General features: G+C 34.4%; 2 protein-coding genes, 1 long non-coding RNA gene and 1 pseudogene across 3 annotated transcripts; 1 reads left to right on the top strand and 3 right to left on the bottom strand.

Moving 5' to 3' along the window:
• Window positions 1-10,703: 10,703 nt before the first annotated feature.
• LOC11412545 (4,5-DOPA dioxygenase extradiol-like) lies at window positions 10,704-12,532 on the bottom strand (annotated as a pseudogene).
• An 821-nt stretch (window positions 12,533-13,353) lies between these two features.
• LOC11411528 (uncharacterized) lies at window positions 13,354-15,370 on the bottom strand. Its single transcript, XR_005642151.1, has 3 exons — window positions 15,173-15,370; window positions 14,825-15,012; window positions 13,354-14,091 (listed from the first exon to the last, which is right to left on the bottom strand). It is a non-coding gene; the product is annotated as an uncharacterized lncRNA (long non-coding RNA).
• A 736-nt stretch (window positions 15,371-16,106) lies between these two features.
• On the bottom strand, window positions 16,107-17,695 carry LOC11413029 (soyasaponin III rhamnosyltransferase). Its single transcript, XM_003619031.4, has one exon. The coding sequence runs from the start codon at window positions 17,653-17,655 to the stop codon at window positions 16,225-16,227; it is 1,431 nt and encodes a 476-aa protein (XP_003619079.1). The 5' UTR covers window positions 17,656-17,695; the 3' UTR covers window positions 16,107-16,224.
• A 7,526-nt stretch (window positions 17,696-25,221) lies between these two features.
• Window positions 25,222-26,012, top strand: LOC11411527 (albumin-1 B). The gene is made up of 2 exons (XM_003619028.3): window positions 25,222-25,354; window positions 25,474-26,012. Exons 1-2 carry the CDS (start codon window positions 25,303-25,305, stop codon window positions 25,824-25,826), a joined length of 405 nt encoding a protein of 134 aa, XP_003619076.1. The 5' UTR covers window positions 25,222-25,302; the 3' UTR covers window positions 25,827-26,012.
• Window positions 26,013-26,123: the final 111 nt, after the last annotated feature.

Raw genomic sequence — 26,123 nt, 5'->3', positions numbered from 1 at the left:
GCTGGAATAGACAGAAGCAAAGTTGCTTCTATGATCTACAGCACATACAAGAACAAAGGCAAAGGGATTGGATATTCTGAGGAGAAATCCAAAGAATACAGTCTCAAGAGCTACTGTGATTGTATCAAGGATGGATTGAAATCCACCTTTGTGCCTGAAGGTACAAATGCTATAACTGCTGTTCAGTCAAAACCTGAAGCTTCTGGTTCACAGGCTAAGATCACATCAAAGCCAGAAAACCTTAAGATCAAGGTAATGACAAAATCTGATCCTAAGAGTCAAAAGATTAAAATTCTGAAAAGATCAGAACCTGTTCATCAGAATCTGATTAAACCAGAATCTAAAATCCCAAAACAAAAGGATCAGAAGAACAAAGCAGCTACTGCTTCTAAGAAAACAATACCAAAAGGTGTCAAACCTAAAGTATTGAATGATCAGAAACCACTCAGCATTCACCCTAAGGTACAAGGGAGGAAAAGTAAAACCTCCAAAACTAACCCAAAAGGACCCATGAAGATATGGGTACCTAAATCTGAATTGGCCAAAAATGCAGGTGTGCTTAAGGGCAAGAGAGAAACAAAGGTCATGGTACCTAGACAGCGGATGTTCAAGGCACATGACTGGAGAGAAAGCTTTGTTCCTTACCCTTACAATGAAAGATGGAGGAGAAGTGAAGTTTGGTGGCAACCAAACTGGAAAGATCATTGGTACAGGTACTATTGGTAATTCCTCCATCTCAATTAATAATGTGTGGCTAGTAGATGGTCTGAAGCATAACCTATTGAGCATTAGTCAATTTTGTGACAATGGGTATGATGTAACGTTCAGTAAGACCAACTGCACACTAGTCAACAAGGATGACAAATCCATTACATTCAAGGGAAAGAGAGTTGAGAATGTCTATAAAATAAATTTCTCTGATCTGGCTGATCAGAAGGTAGTTTGCCTTCTGTCAATGAATGATAAAAAATGGGTAAGACATAAAAGGTTGGGACATGCTAATTGGAGATTAATTTCTAAAATTAGCAAGTTACAACTGGTCAAAGGATTGCCTAACATTGATTATCATTCAGATGCACTTTGTGGTGCATGTCAGAAAGGGAAAATTGTGAAAAGTTCTTTCAAATCTAAAGACATTGTATCAACCTCCAGACCCTTGGAATTACTCCATATTGATCTTTTTGGTCCAGTTAACACTGCATCTTTATATGGAAGTAAATATGGATTAGTCATTGTTGATGATTACAGCAGATGGACTTGGGTAAAATTCATTAAAAGTAAAGACTATGCATGTGAAGTGTTTAGCAGCTTCTGCACTCAAATACAATCTGAAAAAGAATTGAAAATTTTGAAAGTCAGAAGTGATCATGGTGGAGAATTTGAAAATGAGCCATTTGAACTTTTTTGTTAAAAACATGGGATTCTCCATGAGTTTTCCTCTCCTAGAACTCCACAACAAAATGGGGTTGTAGAGAGAAAGAACAGAACATTACAAGAAATGGCCAGAACCATGATCCATGAAAACAACTTAGCTAAACATTTTTGGGCAGAAGCAGTCAATACTTCATGTTATATTCAAAATAGGATCTATATCAGACCTATGTTGGAGAAAACAGCATATGAACTCTTTAAAGGAAGAAGACCCAATATCTCTTACTTTCATCAGTTTGGATGTACTTGTTACATCTTAAACACTAAAGACTATCTGAAGAAATTTGATGCCAAGGCTCAAAGAGGAATCTTTTTAGGTTACTCTGAAAGGTCAAAGGCATACAGAGTGTATAATTCAGAAACACAATGTGTTGAAGAATCTATGCATGTAAAATTTGATGATAGAGAGCCTGGAAGTAAAACTTCAGAGCAAAGTGAAAGTAATGCAGGTACAACTGATTCTGAAGATGCATCAGAATCTGATCAACCTTCTGATTCTGAAAAGTATACAGAAGTTGAATCTAGTCCAGAAGCTGAAATCACTCCAGAAGCTGAGTCTAATTCAGAAGCAGAACCTAGCCCAAAAGTACAGATTGAAAGTGTTTCTGAGGACTTTCAAGATAACACTCAGCAGGTTATTCAACCTAAATTCAAGCACAAATCTTCACATCCTGAGGAGCTAATCATTGGAAGCAAAGATAGTCCTAGAAGAACAAGATCACATTTTAGACAAGAAGAGTCATTAATAGGACTGCTTTCAATAATTGAGCCTAAAACTGCTGAAGAAGCTCTCTCAGATGATGGATGGATATTAGCTATGCAAGAAGAGCTAAATCAATTTCAAAGGAATGATGTGTGGGATCTGGTACCCAAACCCTTTTAGAAGAACATTATTGGAACAAAATGGGTATTCAGAAACAAGCTGAATGAACAAGGAGAAGTAACCAGAAACAAAGCCAGACTTGTTGCTCAAGGCTACAGTCAACAAGAAGGCATTGATTACACTGAAACATTTGCTCCAGTTGCAAGATTGGAAGCAATCAGGTTACTTCTATCCTACGCAATTAATCATGGCATAATATTATATCAAATGGATGTCAAAAGTGCCTTTCTTAATGGTGCCATTGAAGAAGAAGTGTATGTTAAACAACCTCCTGAGTTTGAGGATCTTAAGCATCCTGACCATGTTTATAAACTTAAGAAATCACTATATGGCTTGAAACAAGCTCCCAGAGCTTGGTATGATAGACTAAGTAATTTCTTAATTAAAAATGATTTTGAAAGAGGACAAGTTGACACAACACTCTTCAGAAGGACTCTTAAGAAAGATATTTTGATTGTGCAAATATATGTTGATGATATAATATTTGGTTCTACTAATGCATCTCTTTGCAAAGAATTTTCTAAGTTAATGCAGGATGAATTTGAAATGAGTATGATGGGAGAATTGAAATTCTTTCTTGGAATTCAAATCAACCAAAGTAAAGAAGGAGTATATGTTCATCAAACAAAATATACAAAGGAGCTTCTGAAGAAGTTCAAGCTAGAAGATTGTAAAGTGATGAACACTCCAATGCATCCAACCTGCACCTTAAGCAAAGAAGATACTAGAACAGTAGTAGACCAGAAGCTATACAGAGGTATGATTGGTTCTCTGTTATACCTCACTGCATCTAGACCTGATATTTTATTCAGTGTATGCTTGTGTGCAAGATTTCAATCAGATCCTAGAGAATCTCATTTAACTGCAGTTAAGAGAATCTTCAGGTATCTGAAAGGAACAACTAATCTTGGACTCCTGTATAGGAAATCCCTAGATTATAAGTTGATTGGATTCTGTGATGCTGATTATGCTGGTGATAGGATTGAAAGAAAATCAACCAGTGGAAATTGTCAATTCCTGGGAGAGAATCTGATATCCTGGGCAAGCAAAAGACAAGCAACTATTGCTATGTCTACAGCAGAAGCAGAATACATTTCAGCTGCAAGTTGTTGCACACAACTACTTTGGATGAAACATCAGTTGGAAGACTATCAGATTAATGCTAACAGTATTCCCATTTATTGTGATAATACTGCTGCTATTTGTTTGTCAAAGAATCCAATTCTACATTCAAGAGCCAAGCATATTGAAATCAAACACCATTTTATCAGAGACTATGTTCAAAAAGGGATTTTAGATATACAATTCATTGATACTGAACATCAATGGGCTGATATATTTACAAAACCTTTATCTGTTGAAAGATTTGATTTTATTAATAAAAATTTGAACATGCATTTTGTGTCTGATTGAAAAATTGCTTGCCTCTGAATAAGAAGTTTGGTTCTGAAGTTTATTCAGAAGCATTTGGTTCATCAGAAGCTCTTAACTGAGGTTCTGAGGAAAATGTGCTTCTGAAGATGACGTCAGCACTAAAACTTCAGAAGTGTTATTCTTTGCTTCTGAATAGCATGGTTAGTGGGAACGTTGGTAGTTACTTTATGTAACAGCTGTCCCATTACCCAAAAGGTAGTTTTCTGAAGAGTCTCTGACGTGGTCTATTTGTATTGGAGTATAACAAAAAAAAAAAGGGGGCAATGATGTTTTATTCGCTTTTTAACATACTTACACGCGCCCCCAATTTGTCATTAATGCTGTGTTTGTTTGTCCCTTCTGAATTGCAAACGTTTTATTAAAAACACTAAGTCAATTCACACACTACTCACTTCACAACAAACACTTTCTATTTTCTTCTCAACCCTCTGCGAAAGTAAGCGCATTCACTCATCCTCTCAAAACACCTTAGAACCCTAAAACTACTTCAAATCTATGGCATCTTCAAGTTCTGCTGGTGGTTCTTCATCAAATATGGATATAGATACTCCAGCATATGAAATCAAAGGAAGAACTATGTCTATTGAGGAATGGGAGTTAATCATTCAAGCGGAAAATCCAGTGGATTTCGCTTCTCTAACTCACCATGGGTGCGACTTGGTAAGATTCTACAAGAAGCAGAAGATGATGGGTTACTTCAGTCTTCTCAATGGTCCAACTTATGAAGTTCTGGTCAGACAATTCTGGGTAAGGGCTTCAGTCTTTGACATTGAAGCTGCTAGACAAGAAGAAGCTCAACTGATTCTGGTTGATCCTACTCTAAAGGGAAAAACCAGAGAAGAAATGGGTCTACTCTCCTTCACCGGCACAGAGATTAGATCAAATGTCATGGGTATTCCTGTAACCATAAATGAGCAGATTATTGCTCAAGCCATGGGAAGGGATACTTCTGGCAAATACTTTGGAGAAGAAATTCCTAATCCAAGAACCAGCTCTTTGAAGGAAATTGTGAATGAGACCATCTATGGGTCTAAGGTTGCTCAACCTTACAGCACTTTGAGCATTGAGAAGAAAATGCTGCTGAAGATCCAGAATGAAAACATCTTTCCCAAAGGTGGAGGAAGTGATCAACCCTCTCTTGGTCACAAAGTCTTTCTGCATCACACCATCACTCAGGAAACAACGATGAATGTTCCAAAGTACATGTTCAAATACATGATTAAGGAACTAAAGAAGAGTCAAATGGAAAACAGAAAGTTTGTTCCTTATGGAAGACTACTCTCTGTAATCTTTCAAGAAGGAGGACTTCTAAGTGCCTTGAAGGATGTGGGCATCTATGATAACCAGAAGCTGGGAGCAGTAACTGGGAAGATAATCAATGCATCAACACTTGTGAAGATGAAACTGATTCCAGCAAATGCTCTCAAGAAACTAGATTCTGATATGCGTGAATCTGATGCAATATCTGATCTAGTCACTCATCACATCCCCATCTGCAAGAAGGATCCCCTGGATGTGCAGAGAGCCTACATTTTGGACTTCTACAAAACCTACAACAAGAAGATCAGCTTGAAAGATGTCCCTGAAGAAATGTATGGTGGTGATCTGCCTGTGGCCAAAGGCAGAAAATCTAAGAAGAAGCAGATCACCAAGGAAGAATACCTTGCTGAAGATGCTACTGAGGAGGGTGCTCAGAAGCATAAGAAAGCCAAGAAGGAAAAATCTGCTATGTCCACCATTCTTGAGGAAGTGGAGGATTTGGATGATGTCCCTCTTATCTCAAAAAGGACAAGGAATGCTCAAGAAACAGCATAACAGCCTGCTTCTGAACAAACAGGTTCTGAGCAAGCTGCTTCTGAAGAGCCTCTAAGTCCCAAGAAGAAAAGAGAAGCTGCTCTTAAGACCATCAAAAGGAAGAGATCTTCAAGGAATCTGAAGACAGCTGAAGGACGAAGGGCAGAAATGTTGGAAGAACTGGAAGAAAACTGGGATGAAGACTCAAGCCCCAAGAAGGCAAACAGGACTATAACTTCAGAGCCTATAGTCATGCCCAGTTTTGAAATGACTGAAGAAATAAAGCAGTATGCTAAGGAGTACTCTGCATCCAAGATAGCAGAGAAGAAAAGGTTGAAGGAAGTGTTTGAGAAAGAAAGGGATGAGCGTCTCAAGGCTGCAGGGTATGTGCCTACTCCTGTCATTGCTGCTTTAGCATCTGAGTTAGAGCAAGAAACAGTTAAGTATGGAGCAACTCTGCTTTCACAAGCTTTGAAGAACAAGCAAGCTTCAGGAGCCACATCATCAGATCCTTCTACAAAAGCTCCAGAAGCAGTTCATCCAGAAGCTCAATCTTCAGGTAATTCATCCAAACCTGACATCTATACTCAGATTCCATCTTTACCCTCTTCACCCTCTTCATCATCCACAGAATCAGATGACCAACCCCTTAGCCAACACATAGACAAACTTCTTAGAACCAAACCCACCAAACTAACAGAATTTGGAACACTTGACTATGAGAGTACTCAAATAGAATTTTTCAAAAATAGGATTAAACTGTGTGAGAAATTCAATTTACCTACTACTCATCCACTATATCCAGATATTCCAGAACCTGTTAGTATACAACAACCTGAACCTAACCAAACAAACCCACAAAATGACCAAACTCCACAAAGAGCCTCTGAAGTAGTTTCAGAAGCAACTACTTCAGAAACCCCCCAACAACAAGAATCCTCATCCCTTCACAATTTAGAAAAACACTTAGGTGGTGAAATGCAACCAACACCCACAAAGGCCTCTAAGACAGTCCCTGGAAAGACTGTATTAGAAAACCAACAAACAGAAACCATCCCTGAGCAAACTGTTTCTGAACAAGTTGCTCCTGACCAGCAAACAACTTCTGAACAAATAGCCTCTGACCAAACAACAGAACCAGAACAACAACCAGAGCCACCAATAATAGACTTAACCTCTGACCAACCTTCCACATCAAATTCAACTCAAACTCAACCCTCACCCATCCCTGACAGTATCCTTGAGACTGAGTATATAGAGGAACAACTGATCAGACTTAGTGATGAGATTCAGGCACTGATTCTTCGCAGAACAGTTCCTGTACCTCCTATTCACTATTATGATCAGTGGATGGATCTGGAGAAGAGCTTTGTTGATCTGATGAGTCAGCTCAGAACTAAATGTGTGTCATCTCACTCTGCTATGCTGAAGAAGCTATTGGATGATATGCATGAAGCAGCTAAGGAGAAAGAGCTGAACTTTGTGCCTCTGCTGGACATCACTCCTTTCTATCCAGAAGAAGAGTACATCACAAGGGCTGCTAGAATTCAGGCTGGGTATAAAAGAAGAATGAGGGAAAAGGATGAGCTACTTCAGAAGAAGGATGATCAGATCAAGTATCTCTTAGAACAGTTGTATAAGCAAGCCCAACCTTAGTTGCACACCCAACACTAGCTTGTTTTTTACTTTTGTTCTTAGTAGCTTTGTCTTTGTATCTTAATCCTTCTTTATATATATTATCATTGTTTCTGATCTTGTGTTTTTTTTCCTTCAATATGTTTTGCTCTGAAATCCTATATTTTTTTTAAGGTTTATATGTTTATTCGTTTGTTTTATTTGCTCTGATACTCTTTCTTTTGTTTTTATTCTTTTTGTTGATGACAAAAGGGGGAGTAAATGTATAGTATTTTAAGGCACTGAGCCCTACTATAACCACTTCTAAATTTTTTTAATACTTCTGATTTGATTTTTTATGAGTATTTTATTGAAATTTAATTAATAAGAATAGAACTCAGGGGGAGCTTACAAACCTCTATCCCAGTAGTCAACTTATTAATTAGATCAACAACAATTGAACATTTTAAATACTATTGTTTGTCATCATCAAAAAGGGGGAGATTGTTGGAACAAAATGTGTTTCACAATGAACCTTATTAAGTGTTGATGATAACAAGGTATTAAAAATTGTCAATTGGTTATTACTAATTATTGTTCAAGTGTACAGGACCAAAGGCTACTCAAGTTATTTCAATAGGTCTTGGAAGAACAATGGAAAGAAAAAGAAATTCTGAGCATCTGAAGAAAACTGCTCCTGAAGCTGAAGTGCTTCTGAAGTGATGACGTCATCAGAAGCAGAAGGTCATCAGAAGCAAAAGTTTTCATCAGAAGCAATATCTTCACCAGAAGCTACGTTTGATCCTTTAATCAAACTAAAGATTCAAAGTAGCTGATTCTCAATTCAGTCTTATCAAAGAAGAACGAAGAATTGAAAGGGAGGTATCAACGGATATATGGATAGCACTGAGCACTTGTCTCTCATTAATAGAGTTGACAAAGTACAAGTGTACAACCACTACCTCCACTACTCTGTTTTCTGTCTACGCTACAAGACAAAACAACAGCCATGCCTGCAGAATTTGTACACTCAAGATGGGAATGAATTTGAAGCTTATTCTTCAAAGGACTACACCCAAATCAGGCAAAGGATCACTGGTGGATAATCAAAGGATTTCAAACGACTCTTTAGACGTGCTGATTATCTCAACGTCTCTTTCACGCCTCTATATAAAGGAGTGAAGACTTGAAGATTATAGATAGAGATACATAAGTTCAAAAGCGCCAAAACTCTGTCAATTTGATTCTACAAAGCACACTGAATTTCTGCACTGATTTGATACATCTTAGAAATTCAAAGTCTAGAGTCTTTTCTGTATTGTATTGTGAACACCACTGATTGTATATCAAGTGTTCAATTCAAACTCAATTCTCTGTATTTTTGTTTGATTAGAAGTCTCTTGCCTGCGTGCTTGAGCATTAGAAGTCTCTTGCTTAGTGCTTGAGCATTGGAAGACTCTTGCGTGTGTGCTTGAGCATTTTTCTGAAGTCTCATACTTAGAAAGTATTGAGCAGTTGTAATCTTTGTGATTATAGTGAAATCTCCTTGGAAGTGCAAGGGGGACTGGACTACTTCCATGTTGTGGAAGGAACCAGGATAACTGCTTATGTCTTTGTCTTTCTTTTCTCTGCTCTGTTCTTTTCCGCTGCAATCTGACTCTGATCATTTCATCAGAAGCAAACAAACTGCTTCTGAAGTTTTATCAGAAGAAGTATTTTTAAGAGAAAAAGAAAACACAATTCAACCCCCCCCCCCCCCCCCCCCCTTCTTGTGTTTTTCACCTTCAGAGTTACCTTTTAAGTTTGTTGAGGGGGAGGGGTTTCGCTATTTCATGAGTGTTGTGCAACCTAGATTTTCAATTCCTTCTAGGATTTCAGCTGCTAGAGATTGTAGGAATTCCACCAAATATCCTATTCTTGCCCAAGTTGCTAGAGATGTGTTGGCCATGCCTGTTTCTACTGTTGCTTCAGAGTCCGCTTTTAGCACCGGAGGTAGAGTGCTAAATTGTTACATGAGCTCTCTTACACCGAAGACAGTTGAAGCATTAGTTTGTGCCCAAAATTGGTGTCGATCCGCTCCAATTGCATCAGATGTTGAAGACCTTTTGGAGGACTTAGAACAACTGGAACTAGGTAATTTTCTCTTTCTTATTGTTGAATTTCTTATGGTCTGAAGTTTATTATAGTTTATTTTTTCTTTCTTTCTCATGAATATAGATTTATGTATTTGTGTATTTTGTACATTTTAGATCTTGCTCCAATACCACAACTAACTGAAGAGATGTCTGATATTGACTCTGATTAATGTTTTGCTGGATGGAATAGTTATTCTGTTTGAAATGGTGTCAAATTTGTTATGGTATGATCTAGTGGACTTGATTTAAATTGCAATAGAATCCAGAAATTCTGCACAATACTTATTAAATTGCCTGCTGATTTTGCCCTTGCAGTGAAAAGATTGGGAATGCTGGACTTTTGATTAAATTTTTGGCTGGATTGACTAGTTAATTTTGGATTTTGGTTGGATGGACTAGTTAATTATGGATTTTATTTTGCTTTATGGGAATTGTAACTTTAAACTTTATGATTCTCGTTTAAGTACTCCTTATGTTACTATTGAGGTTTTGGTTAGTTATGTTTATGATGGTACTAAGGTTGATCTTTGATGTTGTGGTGTTATTTTCTTTCTTTTGATGACTTGTTATTTGCCTTTTATGATCAAAATGATATAGTCTTTGTTCCTTTATTGTTGCATGTATAATATTTGTTTCTATTACTAGAGGCTAGAAAAGTATCTTTATAATATGAAAGAAAAAAGAGATCCTATAAATCGTAACTTATTTGTGTTCAACAAGAAAAAAACTTATCTTGAAATTATTTTTAATAAGAATATTAATATCACTTTTTTACAATTTGGATAACCGAAAACCGATCCAAATTAAACCGCGATAATTTGGATCAGATCGGTTCGGTTTTTTTTTTATTACCAACCGAACCGAGCCGAACCGCACATGTTTTACTTTTTGGATCGGTTCACTTTTTGCCTCATAACCGAGTCGAACCGCACCGCGAACACCCCTATTTCTTCTGTCTCTTCATTTACTAACCGTCTTTTTTTTTTTTTTTTTTTTTTTGGTAAGGACATTTACTAACCGTCTGGAAACACACAGATTTTACTAAAAAATTGCAAAAAAATGTCATAAATTGAGTCTTCACTTTCTCATGGACTAAATTGGGTCTTTAAAATGTTCCGAGTGATTAAAATGGGTCTTCACTTTCAAATTTATAAGAATATATTTTTTGAAGAAGGTAAATTAGTCCATCCAAATTGACACCGGAGAGATATTTATAAGAATATTACAATTACTAAAGTACAATTTACCAATTATTTATAGTAAATATTATTGTACATGAATTTATCAGATGTTTTCTCATTAATGTTTCAAAGGGTAATTGAATGCACACAAGAAATTTTTGGTCCATCTCATAAACATTGACGATTTCTAGAGCATAAATAAAACATGTATACAATTTATTAATTTGATTATTACACAAAAGACATCAGAACATGCAATGGAAAGAAAGAGGCATAAGAAAATGAACCAAGATCCCAACTATCATGGATAACTTTGGCCTTTGAATTTTCACCAGCAGCCCCCATAGCCACATGCAATGGAAAAAAATGATGAGGCCATCGATGAGCTATTTTTGGATATGGGGCCTTCTCTTCATAGTTATTTACTTCATCATATCTACAAAATCCATAAATTGAGTACTTGCATTAAAAGATGTACATACAATTAGGGTGGACATTGTTCGGTTTGGGATGAAAACTGAACCGAACCGATCTAAATTGTTTGTTAAATTTAAAACAACTAAACTAAATCGAACCGTTTGTATTTTGAACTTAATTGAACTGAACTGTTATTATTGGTGTCGTTGGAAAAAATATAAAATAAGAAAAAACAAATGAAATTGAATTTTAGTTATCAAAGTGAACCGAACTGTTTCAAATCGAACTGAACTATTTTGAACCGAACCGAACTGTTTCAGTTCAGTTTCAGAATTGTTGGTAATAGTTCAATTTTATTTTTTTTTGGTTATGTTCGGCTCAATTCTGCAGTTCGGTTTGATTTTTTTAGTATTAAATTTATAATGGCCTTGATACCATATTTTGATATGTAATTCTTGAAAGATTAGTTATAGTACATTAGTTAATCGCACAATTGTAGTTAGACTTTTTTTTTATCCTAGAAGTGGCATGGTTGATAGTTTGCCTTGCACAATTTTGGGCAGTGGCGCGAAACATCTTATGAAGAGCGTCTTGGTCGTGACTCAACTCAGTACTAACTAGGTGGATGATGATTTTTTTCAAAAACCAAGTTTCTCAGATATTTTCTAATTAAATGTTTCAAAGGGTATTTGAAGGCATTAAAGAAACTTTTAAGTCCACATACATGTATTTTTAGATCATAAAACAGCACCACAATTTATTTGATTATTACATGAAAGACATCAGAGGAAGCAATGTGATTGATTAAGTACAAGCTGCTGTGAAACCAAAGGAAACATAAGAAAGAGAACCAAGATCCCAGCTATCATGGATAACTTTGGCCTTTGAATTTTCTCCAGCAGCCCCCATAGCTACGTTCAAAGGAAACATGTGCTCAGGCCGGTGTGGATGAGCCAACTTTGCATATGGGGCCTTCTCTTCATAATGATTTACTTCATCATATCTACAACATCGATACATCGAACATTTGCGTTAAAATATGTACAACTAATAAATTTTACAAATCCGCTACAATTTTGCAACGCTGCGGTAGCTGCAATTTGACAACACTTTGTACTAAATTGTATATCACTAAACAACCACAGTTTGTTCGAATTCCATTACATTGTAACGCTATATCCATTATTTAGCAACATTGATATTAGTGTGACATGAAATAAAAAACGTAACACAACACATACTTTCCTTCGATGAGAGAATTTTTTAACCAAGACATAAATTCAACAGCCCAGGGAAAAGGAGGACTTTCGCGAGGAGCAATTACTGTCTTGTTATGAGTGGCATTTTCGGATCCGAGTATTAGAACACTCTCGTCTTTAAGAGGAGCTAATGCTTTTCCTAAGTTATAATGGTAAGTACCATTTCTATCAGAAGAAATAGAAAGCTGACACACTGGTATATCAGCCTCAGGATACATCAACATTTGAGGCACCCATGCTCCATGATCAAGACCGGCGTTTTTTATCTTCGTCTACCTGACTCAACCCGGACGCTTCGATTTGTTCTTTCACCCTCTTTGCTAACTTTGGAGCCCCTGGTGCTGGATACTTGAGCTGCCAATAACGGAAGAAGTTCAATGACATAGGTACAAAAGAAAAAGGAACGAATGTAAATTTTTTTCGTCTGCATTTCCTGTTCTCTGTGGATAGATTGAAACACATAAAATTATAATTAGTAGTTCTTAAATATAAACTTAGGTTTAGCTAAAGTAACCAAAAGTAAGACTGTGCCCAAATTATATTTCAATAATTTAAGAGAATTTGAGTCCAAATAATGACTTATTTTTTATTTGGTGGGGTCCTAATCTGGAGTTCAGTCCTGAAATTTAAGACAATACACAAACTACAATACAATAAGGTTGCTCCAGTTTTTCGCAGCCGTCGCCTCTCTCTCTACCTCTCAGTTTACTCTAATTTATTAAATTATATGATAGTGATGTTAAAAATGACAAAAAAATTTGTCCGGATCAATACGTGAACCCTCCTACATATCTGGATACCCATGTCCATTATTTCGGAAGAATCAGGATTCCAATCTTGATTGGGACAATTTAGTCTGATCTTACTTGCCCAATTAGTCTGATATTTTTTGTGTTTTTGACCTTGTAATATATGCGAAATGCAAAAAAGTGATATAGAAGTTTTAACTTATTTATGATTTTTTGCAAAAGTATTTAGAAGGTTAAAATATGTCATTACAAAAAAAAATATTGATTTTTTCAACAAGGGACGAATTAATTATAAATTTTCGTTCCCCATAATTATGAATTTCTTAAACAATTCATAATTAATTTATCCCGCATTTAAAAACTCTAAAATTTCATGGTAAAGGTTCTTTTGATGTTCAAACCATGCCTAAAAAAGAAGGGAATAAAATTTGATCCGTGAATATATACTTACTCGGAACAAATAACAATTTTGCATGCTTTGATTGAAAAATAAAAATAAATCAAGGTATATTACAAATGCTATTATACTTTGCAAATCAATCCTATGTATTTTCTATAGATTTCTCTACAAGGTCAATTTGAACAATTAACCTTTATAATTTTTTAATAAGTGAAATTATAGAGACCAAGTAAACAACAAATTTATTGGAGATGGAGGCCAATACATTGAAACATCTTCAATACCTCCTTAATAAAGCTCTAAACTCAAGCTCTTCAATCCCTCCTTCAAAATACCATATGCCATGCCATAATCACTTTCATCATCATAATAATCATACTCATCTACATCACTATCATGATATTCAGAGTCATAAGAATCCAAGATATCCAAGCAATCGTCCAACATCTCATAATATCGAAGAACTCGAGGCCCCTAAACCATAATTTTTGTAAAATCCTGCTTCACAGACATGGAGTGTCCAGGAAAATTTTGTTAAATATTTAGTAATATGCTACAATGTCTTTTCCTGTCAAAAGACCTAATGAAAATCAAGAAATTGTGTTGTAAAAGTTAAGGGACATCAATTAAGATTTTTATAATCATCATAAACCATAGGGAGATCTTCTTGTGTGAGAAATATCTCATGACAGATTATGCAAATGATTAAGTTGAAGCTTCGCATCAACAACTGCAAACCCACACAACGTCTTTGTATCTCTGCGAATGAATTTCTTATCGAAAGTTTCAAGCTCCTACAATAGTAGCAATCAAATGTAAATTAGACTCAATAATCAACTCTTATCGATAAAGAAAGTTGAATTAGCACAACAAAATTTAGCGGCAGAGAAATAATATTTTTTTTTATTTTCTTTAAGAATTAGGCAAAGAAATGAGAAATAATAATTGTCTCAAGTTTTAAATATTTTATTTTTCTCTATCTCTAATTTTTTTTTATAATTTAACTTTATAGTTTTATATTGGAGGAATGAAAAGTAAAATAGAAAAGAAATTTATGTACAAAGTTTCAAATGAGAGTTGAAATTATTATTCAAAACCCAATAAGAACGACCAATATATGGGTGGAATCGAGAATAATCAACGATCAAACCTAACATAAAATGATTTCTTATAGATTCACGCATTCATATGTTCGATCTGATCAACATAACTCGTGAAACTTACATAAAACCGGACCTAAAACAAAAAATTGAAATACACACTATCGACTCTAAATTAACCAAAAAACATATAGATAGTGGATATAAATCAAGTAAAGAATTACTCCTTTTAAATTTATCATAATTTTTAAAATACTCTTAGCAAAAGATGAAAAACATAATAAATAGTATCAAATAAATAAATTATATAAAATATTACTCATTAGAATAAAATCAAATAATTCACAATAAAATATAATATATATTTATTATATTAATTTAATAATCATTAAAAATTAAAAGAAAATTATGTTTCTTCCAAGTTTACCTTTTCTCCATGTTTAATCAAAGAAATCACACCCGTCAGAGATTTGTGGTGGAGATTGCAAAAACTAAGTTTGTAGCAACAAATCATAATCGATAATGTGTAGAAGTCCAAAACAAAATCATTGATTTGAATTTGATCAAGCATCGAAGGATATCCCATCGATCTGGGTTTGTTGCCTCACCGTAGATCTGGTAAAAAAAACACAAGATTATACAAGAGAAAAGAAGCAATCGATAAAAAAAATCGATATATGACAAAATAAGATAAAATATATACATAGACTGAACACAAACATGCATATAATTGATTTGACTAAAATGATATCACAAAGGATGTATCCCCCCTTACATATCATAACCACTTCAACCGTACAGGTAGATATGTGTGAACTTGTATTATATATAGATGAGTGATAGAAAGATATTAGAAAGCCAAATGAAAAATAACACAGACAAATAGAGACACAAAGACGATGAACTCAAGCGGCGGCGTCTGCTTGTATTGTAATAGTTAACCTAAAGACACATTTATAAAGAGCTCACATGAGGATCTGTTGATGTGGTTAGGTTAAGTTTCATTGACGGGCTTCACTAATCTAAGAAGTATATATGATATATGGACTCCTTCATATCTTGTTTAGACAAGGCCCACCTTTTTAAGTACATCTCCAATGTAACACCCCCGAAATTTCTTACTATTGTATCTTAGTACTATTATAATATTAGTAATAAATTTATATTATTTGAAGGGTAATATTTTACTATATATTAGTATTTATCAATATCTCATATTCATTAATATTTTAAGGGATTATTGATAAGATCATGACTGAGGTTAGACGTAGGAGTACTCTATCCAAAGGTTGTATGTCCTTTATTATGGAGGATTTTGTGGTTCTTAATTTTTTTTCCCAGTGTATTGGAAGCCCTATCCTTGGTCCACATGGGTAAGTTGATTTTTCTTTTCCTCTCCCTTATTTTTAAATTACTAACAAATTTCCACTACAAGCAGCTAAATCAGGTTCCCCAAAGAAGTACCACATTTCACCAACAAGAGATTGGAGGTACTAAATGACATTTCCTTATTTTTTGGAGCCTTAGAATATAATGAGTATTTTTTTTTCTAGATTGGTAAAAACAAATTTAATGTAATTCGATTTACTTCCGAAATCAAATTGTGTTTTACTCTTCCATCTTAGATTATAAGTTGTTAATGTCATTTTATGCATATTAAGAAACGTAATTCGAGATGAGTCACCACATGTTTATTTAGTTTCCCTTTACCCACACATAAACAAGAATAAAGATTCTATGTGTTAGATGTTAAAACAAACAATGTTTCAAGCACGGAGTAGAGTGACTATTTTATTATAGAAATTGAAACATATAAAATATTCTTAATTAATTCTCAGAATGAACCCTATACTTTTGAAGAGCAGCAATGAAATCTTCAATGTATTTTTTGTGAAGTTCTTTTGAACTGAAAATCTTGCCCATCTCTTTTGCATTGTTCCTGTAAATAATTCCTTCGGCATCCATTATTGCTAACCTCAATGTTAGGGCTACAAAGTCCCTAGTAAAGGACCCATCCTCCTCACTTCTTGGAACCTCAATGGCCACTTTCTTTTCAGCTAGTTCTCTTGAAAACAAACATTGATCTAGCAAATAAGGCAATGTAACAAGAACATGTCCAAAATGGAGCTTCTCAATGACTGAACCTGAACCACAATGACTCATACACCCCCCAATTGCTCCATGGGATAAGATCTTAAGCTGGGGTGCCCATGTTTTCCAAACAATTCCACGTTCTTTGGTTCGATCTTCGAATCCTTTAGGTAACTCAAGTGTACCCTTTTTTAGGTTTTTCAAAGCCCAAAAGAAAGGTAACCTAGAAAGCTCAATTCCATGAGCTAATTCGGTTAGATCTTTTTGCGTTAACCTCAACTCGCTCCCAAATCCAATGTAAACAACGGAAGATGATTCTCTTGAATCCAGCCATTTTTTTATTTTCAACCAATCAGGATGGTTCTCTTCCTCCTCATCGTCTCTTATCTGCATAGATGGTGGAAGCAACCCAACAAGAACGACAGGAGCCTTGTATTGTTCAGAGATATAATCCAACCATTCACTTTCAAGCTCTCTTGATGTTCTGAGTAGATGAAGGTCACAACTTGAATATACTTTGTTGACATTCAAACGAGCCATTCCTCCGGAATCATCTTTAAAATCTGATATTGTTCTAATAATCTCATAAGGTTTCAAACGAGTGTTTGTTTGGAAAGGAACCCAGTTTTGTGTGCCACACATTTCTTCAGGATTGAAATCCGGCTTGATCATGATTTGATCCTTAGGTGGATCCATGAAAAATGTGTTCCAAGCTGGTATTATATTATAATGAGCACAAGGGATGTTCAAACTTTTGGCTATTGACGGTAACCATTCGGTAGCAAAATCATAGAAAACCCAGTCAGGGTTTGATGTTTTGAGTATCTCAGTAACATCATCTTGGAGACCATCATAAGCCAACTTAAGGCAGCCAAACATGTTGTGTGGAACGTCCATAGTACTCTCCGCACCTTCTGGGAGTTGTTCTATCTGCGGTAAGGATAGTTTAACCAATTTTATGAATGGTTGAAGAATTTTAGGGGTTTTTGGCATGTGGTCAATATTTTTAGGGCTGTTTATGAAGGTAACATAGTGACCCTTTTGAGCAAGAATCTTGGCCAACTCAAAATAAGGGTATATGTGTCCCATAGCTAGCCATGGAACCATTACAACATGAAGAGGCTTGTCATCATCAATGTTGTTGTAGCCATTGCCAATGGAACCCATGCATGAAGTATTGGATTAGCTAGCAAGGTACAATATGAAGAAAGGGATGTTTGTAGTGGCAGTTCTGATTGAGATATAAGTATATATAGCAATTGAACTAGTGTTGTTTTATTTGCAACCAACATAGTTTTATTTTATTAATACATTTCGAAAAATTTGTCATTACTTATCTACCATGTAAAACAAAAGTAGGTGTGTGTATAAACAAAAATTGCTACTCTAAGCAAGCATCTAACTCATTTTTTTCTTTCTTTCTTTCGAATATGCAAAGCATATAACACTTGCCAGCGAACAACCAACATTAATTTATTCGAGTTGCATTGCACAAGGTAAAAAATTATTTGAATTAAATAGGAAGAAACGTGATTTTTAATGTGTTTTAAAATACTAACTTGTTCCAAGGGATCATTATATGATATGATTCAAGGATAAGGATAAGGGTGCATACAAAAAAAATACTAGTAAGAAGGCATCACCCATAAAAATGTAGATTAACTACTTAAACGCCACTACTAATAATAGAATAATTAGGGAGGGAAATTAGTGACGGAAAAAATAAAATTGCTCACAAATTCTTTGGTCGCAAAATTTAGTGACGGAATTAGAGAGAGATTTCACGTTTTCCCTCTCTAAATTTTCCTCACTAATTTTTTCTTTTTTAGTAGTTAACTAGCGGCACTTTCAATCGGATGTTCTATGGTGTTGTCATTGGGACATTTTTTTTTTATGGTGTCTGAGATTTGAACATCAGACGTTGCATATACAATATATTATCCCTATAAACTTAAGTTCACGGGGATTGTCATTGGGACTTTAATCCAATTAGGAAAAGGGAGAAGGGGTTTAGAGGGAAGATGGTAGCGAGAGGGAAGACATGAGGTTATTTAATTTATTTATAATATACCTTAAACATTATGGATATCTATAGTTTAATTGGACAACTATTAAAATACTAACCAAATATCCTATGAGCATATTTTTTGAAAGATGCTATGAGCATATCTGGTTATCTCGTTCTGTCGTTTTTCTATGACTCCTATAATAAATAAATAAAAACATTTTGCAGTGAACTAATTAATCAGCACAAAAGGTAACCTTTGTAACTAATGCATACAAAAGTTAAATGATTAAATAAGGGGGGTTTTTTTTTTTTTTTTGATGGAATATAAGGTGGGTTGTTGATAACAACAATGAAAAGCCGAAATTCCAATTCAGCCAAACATGTCTTTGATGATAAACCTTTGAAACACGATTTTGAGACATGAAAACAGCTATAAGCACACCTCTGAACTCTGCCCATAAAATATTCAACCAAAATAACTTTCGTAAACTATGAAGCACGGACACCTCTAGAACTAGGCATGTCGCGGTGTCCGACACTCCTATAACACCTGTACGACACGTGTCGAACCGGTGTCCTAAATAATTGGTTTTTTCTTTACTTCGACACTCCTAAGATCGATGTCTGACACTTATATAACACTCATACGAGCTGTGTCAGACAACTCACACAGATATCTAAAACAATATTTTTTCTCTCTTGCTTCCACGCACCATAGATACAAGAGTTACATATGTTTTGAGAAATGTTGATCAATTAGGGGTTATACACATTATAGTTGATTATATCATTTTTAGCTTTTTTGATAGTAGATGAATAAATAAAGGTCAAATACTATGATATCTTATTGTAGAACTTGTTCTAATGAAATATATTGCTCAAGTTAGATGTTTATATATGTATTTTCATTTTCATTTTAGACCGTCTTTAAATAAATTAACATATATGTAGCAGTGTTAGTGTCCTATATTTGTTATATTAGCAGTGTCGACGTGTTTGTGTCAGTGTCGTGTCAAGTGTCCGTGTCGGAGTCCATGCTTCATTGTTTGTAAACCTCAATTTCAAAACGTGATTATTCTTGATACCGATTGAAAGTTGACAAATCAATTCAATGATTTTGATTCTTGTGTTTAAGTGCAGGAAGAAGAAACAAATGTGCCTTCAGGATAAAAAATGAAGTGCGGTGATTTAAATGAATGAAAACATAGTGATAACATCATCGCAAGGAAAAGGGAACAAAACTCCGTCGCAAACACATTTGACGGAAATAGAGAACATCAAAACAAATTTGTTCCATCTTGGTTGACTACAAATGCATAGCCTTTATCTCGAAACAAGTACAAAAGCGAACATGATTGATTGTTGTTGGGATCGAAAACAAAAATACTAATAGAAACATAGGAAACGAAAACTGAACTTGATAGAAGTAAGGACATTGAATCACAACAATTTGTGGGACCTATTTATTAAACCTATGAACTTCATCAACAAAGAGAATAATGGTTTGGTTTGTTCTGCATCTGAGTTTTTTGGCGTCTTCAACAACATCTCTAACGTCTTTAACGCCACTAGTAACGGCAGATAAAGAGACAATGCTATAGAAAGTGGAATTTGTTGAGTTAACAATACCTTTGGCAATAGTTGTCTTACTAGTGTCGGGTGGACCCCATAGGATAATGGAAGGGAGACGTTTACATTGGATTGTAGAACAAAGAATGGAATTGTTTGCAAGGAGATGGTCTTCTCCGACAACTTCATCCAAATTTCTTGGACACAGACGTTCGTATAACAGTTGATGAGTGTAGGGTTTGTTTTGTTGTGTATGGGTTTGTGTTTGTCTTTGTTTTTGTGAAGGTGATTCTTTAATGCGTTTGGTCTATTTTTGTTGGAAGAAATGATTGAGTTTAGGTTGGAAAGAAAAAGATGATGAAGGGTTATTAGTAAAGTTACCTTTGTTAGGGTTGAGTGAGAATCCATTATGTGTCTTCGAAGATGGATTTTCTGCCGGTGGCCGCCAAAGCCTGGGTGGCTAACTCCTCATGAAAACCCATGCTCACCAGTTGTTCCATCTCCATCGATCTTCTTTATTCTCAAACCTTCCTCATTTTTAATGTCTTCCTATCTTCATTTGTATTTTTTTTGTTAGGAATCTTAATCGTTATTATGAATATTACATTTTTTAATGACAAGAATTTCCAATGTACATTGAGTGGGAACGTTTTTGGAGTATTGCTATGTTATCACTTTGGCAACGATTGTTAATTTCCCTAAAATACTTATAGGGACATTTTTGGAGTGTTACTCTTTATCTCTTTGGCAACTATTGTTAATTGTCCCCTTAGGTACTTCTGCGAACTTTTTAAATGTATTACTTAGATATTTATATGTTTGTATGCTAAAGATTTGATTTTTTTTTTATGAGTTTGATGGATTCTTGACAAGTTTTTTTTTTAGTTTTTGATTTATTTGATGAAAACTGATAACTATGTTGATATTTTATATTAAAAAGGATAAATCAGAAGAAGAAAAAATAACAAAGGTGTTATCTGAAATGTGTGTGCGCGCGTAGACGCACACATTATATAAAGTAAATACATGGGTATATGATTTTTCAATAACCCCAATAATATATGATTTTTAAAAACAAATTTATTTAAGGCTAGAAATAAAATAGTGAAGAATACATAATCATGTATTCTAATTATATATTTTTAATATATATTTACTATTATTACTACTATTAAATGTTTTTTAAAGAATTATTATTTTATTATTATGATTATATTATTATTATTATTATTATTATTATTATTATTATTATTATTATTATTATTATTATTATTATTATAGTTAGATAGATGTCCTCGTGAGCTTAGCTCGGTTGATAGCGACAATGCATAAATATATGTAAGGTCCGGGGTTCGAACACCGGACACCACCAAAAAGAGTTCAATAGATTGGACTTGACCAAAAAAAAAAAGAGTTAAATAGATTGGAAAACTCGTTGTTATTTTTTTCCCTTCTCTCCCTTTGTAATTGTTTCTCTGTTTTCTTCCTTCAACAAACCAACACTGTCCACCAACTTTTCGGCGTTGATCCGATCGCCAAAGATCGAAAGAAATAACATCATTTTCTTTATCCTATCAATGAGAGCTTTTCATTAATCTAATTAGTTTTTTGAAAGGAACATCTTTTCCGCCAACCATTTTCTCCCCCTACCGTGGTAATGGTTTTTCAGGCCACCATACATGTATGTTTTTATTTTTCTTTCATGTTTCATTCATCTTTTTAACTATCTCCTTCATTTCTCTGGCAACAAATATCAGTTTGTGCATAACAGTGTTAAAGTTCCTAAGGCCACCATTAACTTCATTTTTCAAGGTGATTGTTCTCCTTTCATAACTTTTTGAATTTAAGCTTTAAAAACTTGAAAGATCAATTTTTTTTGGGTTAAATATGTTTTTAGTCCCTAAAAATATACCAACTTTTCGTTTTAGTCCCTCTAATATTTTCCTTCAACTTTTAGTCCTTATAAAAATCTCAATCACTACTTTTGGTCCCTAAAAACATATTTTTGAGTTTAATTCTTAAACCCTAATATTCTTTTTCCTCAAATCCGAATTTGGCACATGTTTGGATAAAATATTGGTTACTTTGGTTACTTTATTAAATTCTAGTTTTTCTCCTTTCTCTTAATTCTGAAATTGGATTTTTCCAAAGTATTTTTCGACTAAATGATTTCTATTTTGGGTTTGGGGAAAAAGCTTGAGAGTATCAACACTATTATTAGAGGTTTTAGTTGATATTTAGTTATTTGATAACTTGTAAATTTTTTTGTAGTAAATATTGGTGGCTACTCTGTGGTTAATTTGATGTTGTAAAGATACTATTGTTCAAGAGTTTGACTTAAGTGTCAATAAGATTTGAATCCCAAACTTGTGTTAGAAGTTTTAATTAAGTAAGGATAAGAATAATTTGATTATTTGATGAATTAGTTGTTGAGTAATCTTGCTGCTATCTTCTCTTGATTTTAAAACACTGAAAATAATTGTAGATCAACGAAACATAGTAGATCAATAAAAATGGCTTCTCAACCAGATTTTTCAGATTCACAAACAAGAAATAAATAAGAAAATGTTAAAGGAAAATCATTGAATCAACAAAAATCAAAGGAAATTAAAAGGTTAATTGATTATATTGTTTGTTACCTGGAAGTGGGAGATTCACGGGAAGCTCAAGAACCGATATTTCACCGAAAAGCTAAAGATGAAATGAATTTGCGTTTCTGGGTGGGGGGTCGATGAGGAAGGGTTCACTTGGAATAGATGAACGAGGAAGTGTGTCTGGGTTAGTAGAGAAGGAGGATGAAATGATTCATGAAGAGTTCTGGGTTCCATGAAAAGTAAGGGGTTTTGGGTTAATTAGGTATGAGTAGTGAGTACGTGTGGGAGAAAAAAAGGATAAGATTTTGGGTTTTTATTTTTTTTGAATAAATGAAGAGAGTTGTTGACTTTAATAAAAAGGGGTATTAAAAATTAAATTTTTATCAGCAAATATGATAGAGTTGGATAGGCCAATTCTAAATGTATTCGAAAATGTTATAAGTGGGTCCTACTGTTTATTAGCCTCGGCTTGGCCGACTCTAAAATTTTAAAAAAGTAAAGAAAAATTACAAATTAATTTAGCGTGCTACAGGCAGACTCTAATCCGACTCTAGTAGCGTCGGTGTCGGGGGCCGACGCTAAAATTGGAGGCTAATATTTTCTGAAATAATGAGTTCAATTTGATCAAAAAATATATTTGGTAGAAGCCGACAAGTTGGACTCTCAAATGTTTTTCAGATTTTTTTATGCTTTGATAATGGAACTACTGGAATTTCCCAATCAATATAACTTCATAAATTTCGGCAACAAATTTTGTGGAGCTTTGGCATTGTCCTGATAATTACCTTCTTGGTTATATAAATATGAATTAAATATTTCATTGGAATTCTTTTATTTCCAAAATAATCATTTTCTCATTTTCTTTTCCTATTATCACAACAGACATCACCCATTAGGCGCATAATGCCGCAGTCAAACAAACGCCCTCGCGTACAACCCCAATCTGTGCGTAGTGATCATGAAGAGCATCATAGACCTCATGTTCATGTAGGTGATCACCAGACGTCTTCTTCGACGAGATCCGCTTTCAATGCCGCTGATTTCAACATACCAGATGGTGAATTTTTTTTAAGAAACTATAGTAATTTTAAGGCTTCACAAGAAAATCTCCAAAACATGGGTAGAGGAGGAAGTGGATCATCAGGTGGCCGATCGGGATCAAATTTGCCCCAATACTATGATTATTAGTTTGGACTATTCTCTGTGATGTGGTGGTCTTGGGAAATAGGTGGTCTTTGGAAATAGGCATTGGTTTTTCTTGTTTTGTAGACTGGTTGGTTGGTTTTTATTTTGCTGTTGTTAGAACTTTTAGCTTTAGCTTCCCATGTTATTCAGTTTTTTGTATCAGCAGTGCAGAAACAGGGAGCACCCAAGGACTGTTTGTGTGTGCTTCCCTTGTTATTTTGTTTTAGTCTTTTGGTGCTGTAACATGCTGCTTGTTGCTGCTGTTAGAACTTTGTATTTCTTTACTTTGCTAGAGTTGGTAAATCTTATACCTTCCTATGCTGATGAAGATTTGTTGATCCAACAAAAAAAAATTATTTCTTTAATTTATTTGTCTAATTAATTTTATTTCATTAGGAAGTGCTCTAACAAAAAAAGTGGAAATTTAATTTATCTTTTTAATTATTTAATTAAATCGTTTTTAAAATAAAAAAAGAAAAAGAGTATTAGTGGCGGATTTAACATTTAATATTAATTGGAAGCAAAATTACTGGCGGATTTAGTGGATAGTATTATTGGTCGTAACATTACTGGTGGAATAAAACGGCCAGTACTATTTAGTTACATTTCCTATATTACGTTATTGGCGGATTTTTTTCGTCAGTACTTACTGGTAGATTATTCCGCCAGTAATTACTGAAGGAAAAATCCCTCAGTATTGCTTCCTCAAATCATCCCCAACACTACTAAGGGAATATTCCACTGGTAACATTACTTACGCCAGTATTACTGAGGGACAACAATTCCTCAGTAATATCAATTACTGACAGATTTTGTGCATTATTGAGGGTTTATTTCCGCCAGTAATAAGTAAATTTCTTGCAGTGTAATGTAATTATTATTTGATGAAAAGTGACAGTTTATAGCTCCAAAACAGAAAATTCTATTTTTGGATTTTTTAACCAGTGATCCAAAGGATTAAAAGTATCGTTTACCTCCTGTTTCCAAACTAGAAATAATAATGTACACCATGTGTTTTTATTATTTATGAGCCCTTGAAATGATCAAAGGGTCATATGACCCTTTTGTGGCACTTGCTCCGACCGTCTTTTCTTCTGATAGTGTCTAGATTAATATTTAATTTTTAACTTTTTAGTTTATTATTTCAAGTTTAGCCACCTCAAAAGCATGTATAATGGGTATATAAATGCATTTTATATCTCCTTTCCAACATAGAAAGCCCGCAATGTTGTACTGGGATTGTTATTTATTCATCTTCACCAATAGTTTATTAAACCCGTGTGTCCTACAATATATATTTATTCATCTAACATCGCATTTTACGGATCTGGATAGAGGCAAAAGCATTTTATTTGTCTATAAATTGGTGCATGCAAGAAATGATAATGCAACACAAATTAAACCTAATAGCTCATAACAAACATACTAAAAATTGTTCTTTCTTGACTTTAATCATCAATGGCTTATTTCAAACTTGCTTCTTTGGCTGTTTTCTTGCTTGCCACATTCTGTATGTTTTATTTTTATTTTTTTTACTAACTCTTACTTTCAAACTCTAATATTTTCATCTAATAATAATAATAATGGCATGTTGTTCTAACTTCTATTTGCTTCGACTTTTATTTACAGTAATGTTCCCAACGAAGAATGTAGAAGCACAAAGTTGTAGCGGTGCTGTTTGTATAAGATTTAATACAGAATGCGATGCTGGTTGTTATTGTCACACGGCTGGGACAGAGCAAACTGGTGTTTGTCGTCCGAATGTAGATGGTATGGAAATGGAAGAGCGACATCCTTACCTTTGTCAGTCTCATGATGAATGCAACAAGAAGGGAAGTGGGAGCTTTTGCGCTCGTTCTCCTAATTCTGATAACAAAAATGGCTGGTGTTTTGCATCTTTCTCTGAGGCACAAGAGTACTTCAAGTTTACCGCCAAGTATAAATTCAAAAGAGACTTCCTTAAAATGCCTATCACTGCTTAAAAATAAAAACTACCACGCATGAAATCATGTATCTTAGTACTTTAAATTAACAGTCTTTGTTTGAAGCTATAAAGTTGGATTTCTTAATATATGTTGGTTTTGGTGTTTTATTTTCCTTTGATGTTTTCCGGATGCTTTGGCTATTTCTTCTAGTTTTATCTATAGTATACACGATTTCCATGGTAATATTTTCTTTTATAATTCATTAACAAATGTCTCAGAGACACTTGTTAGTATTTTCCATATTTATATGCAGTGGCAGACGTAGAGATGTTTAGGGTGTGCGGTCGTAGATAA

The sequence above is a fragment of the Medicago truncatula genome, chromosome 6 (assembly GCF_003473485.1).
Source record: "Medicago truncatula cultivar Jemalong A17 chromosome 6, MtrunA17r5.0-ANR, whole genome shotgun sequence".
In the NCBI taxonomy this organism is placed as follows: domain Eukaryota; kingdom Viridiplantae; phylum Streptophyta; class Magnoliopsida; order Fabales; family Fabaceae; genus Medicago; species Medicago truncatula.
The sequence above is the reverse complement of the archived record's forward strand: the minus strand, read 5'-3'. Positions and strand labels throughout refer to the sequence as shown.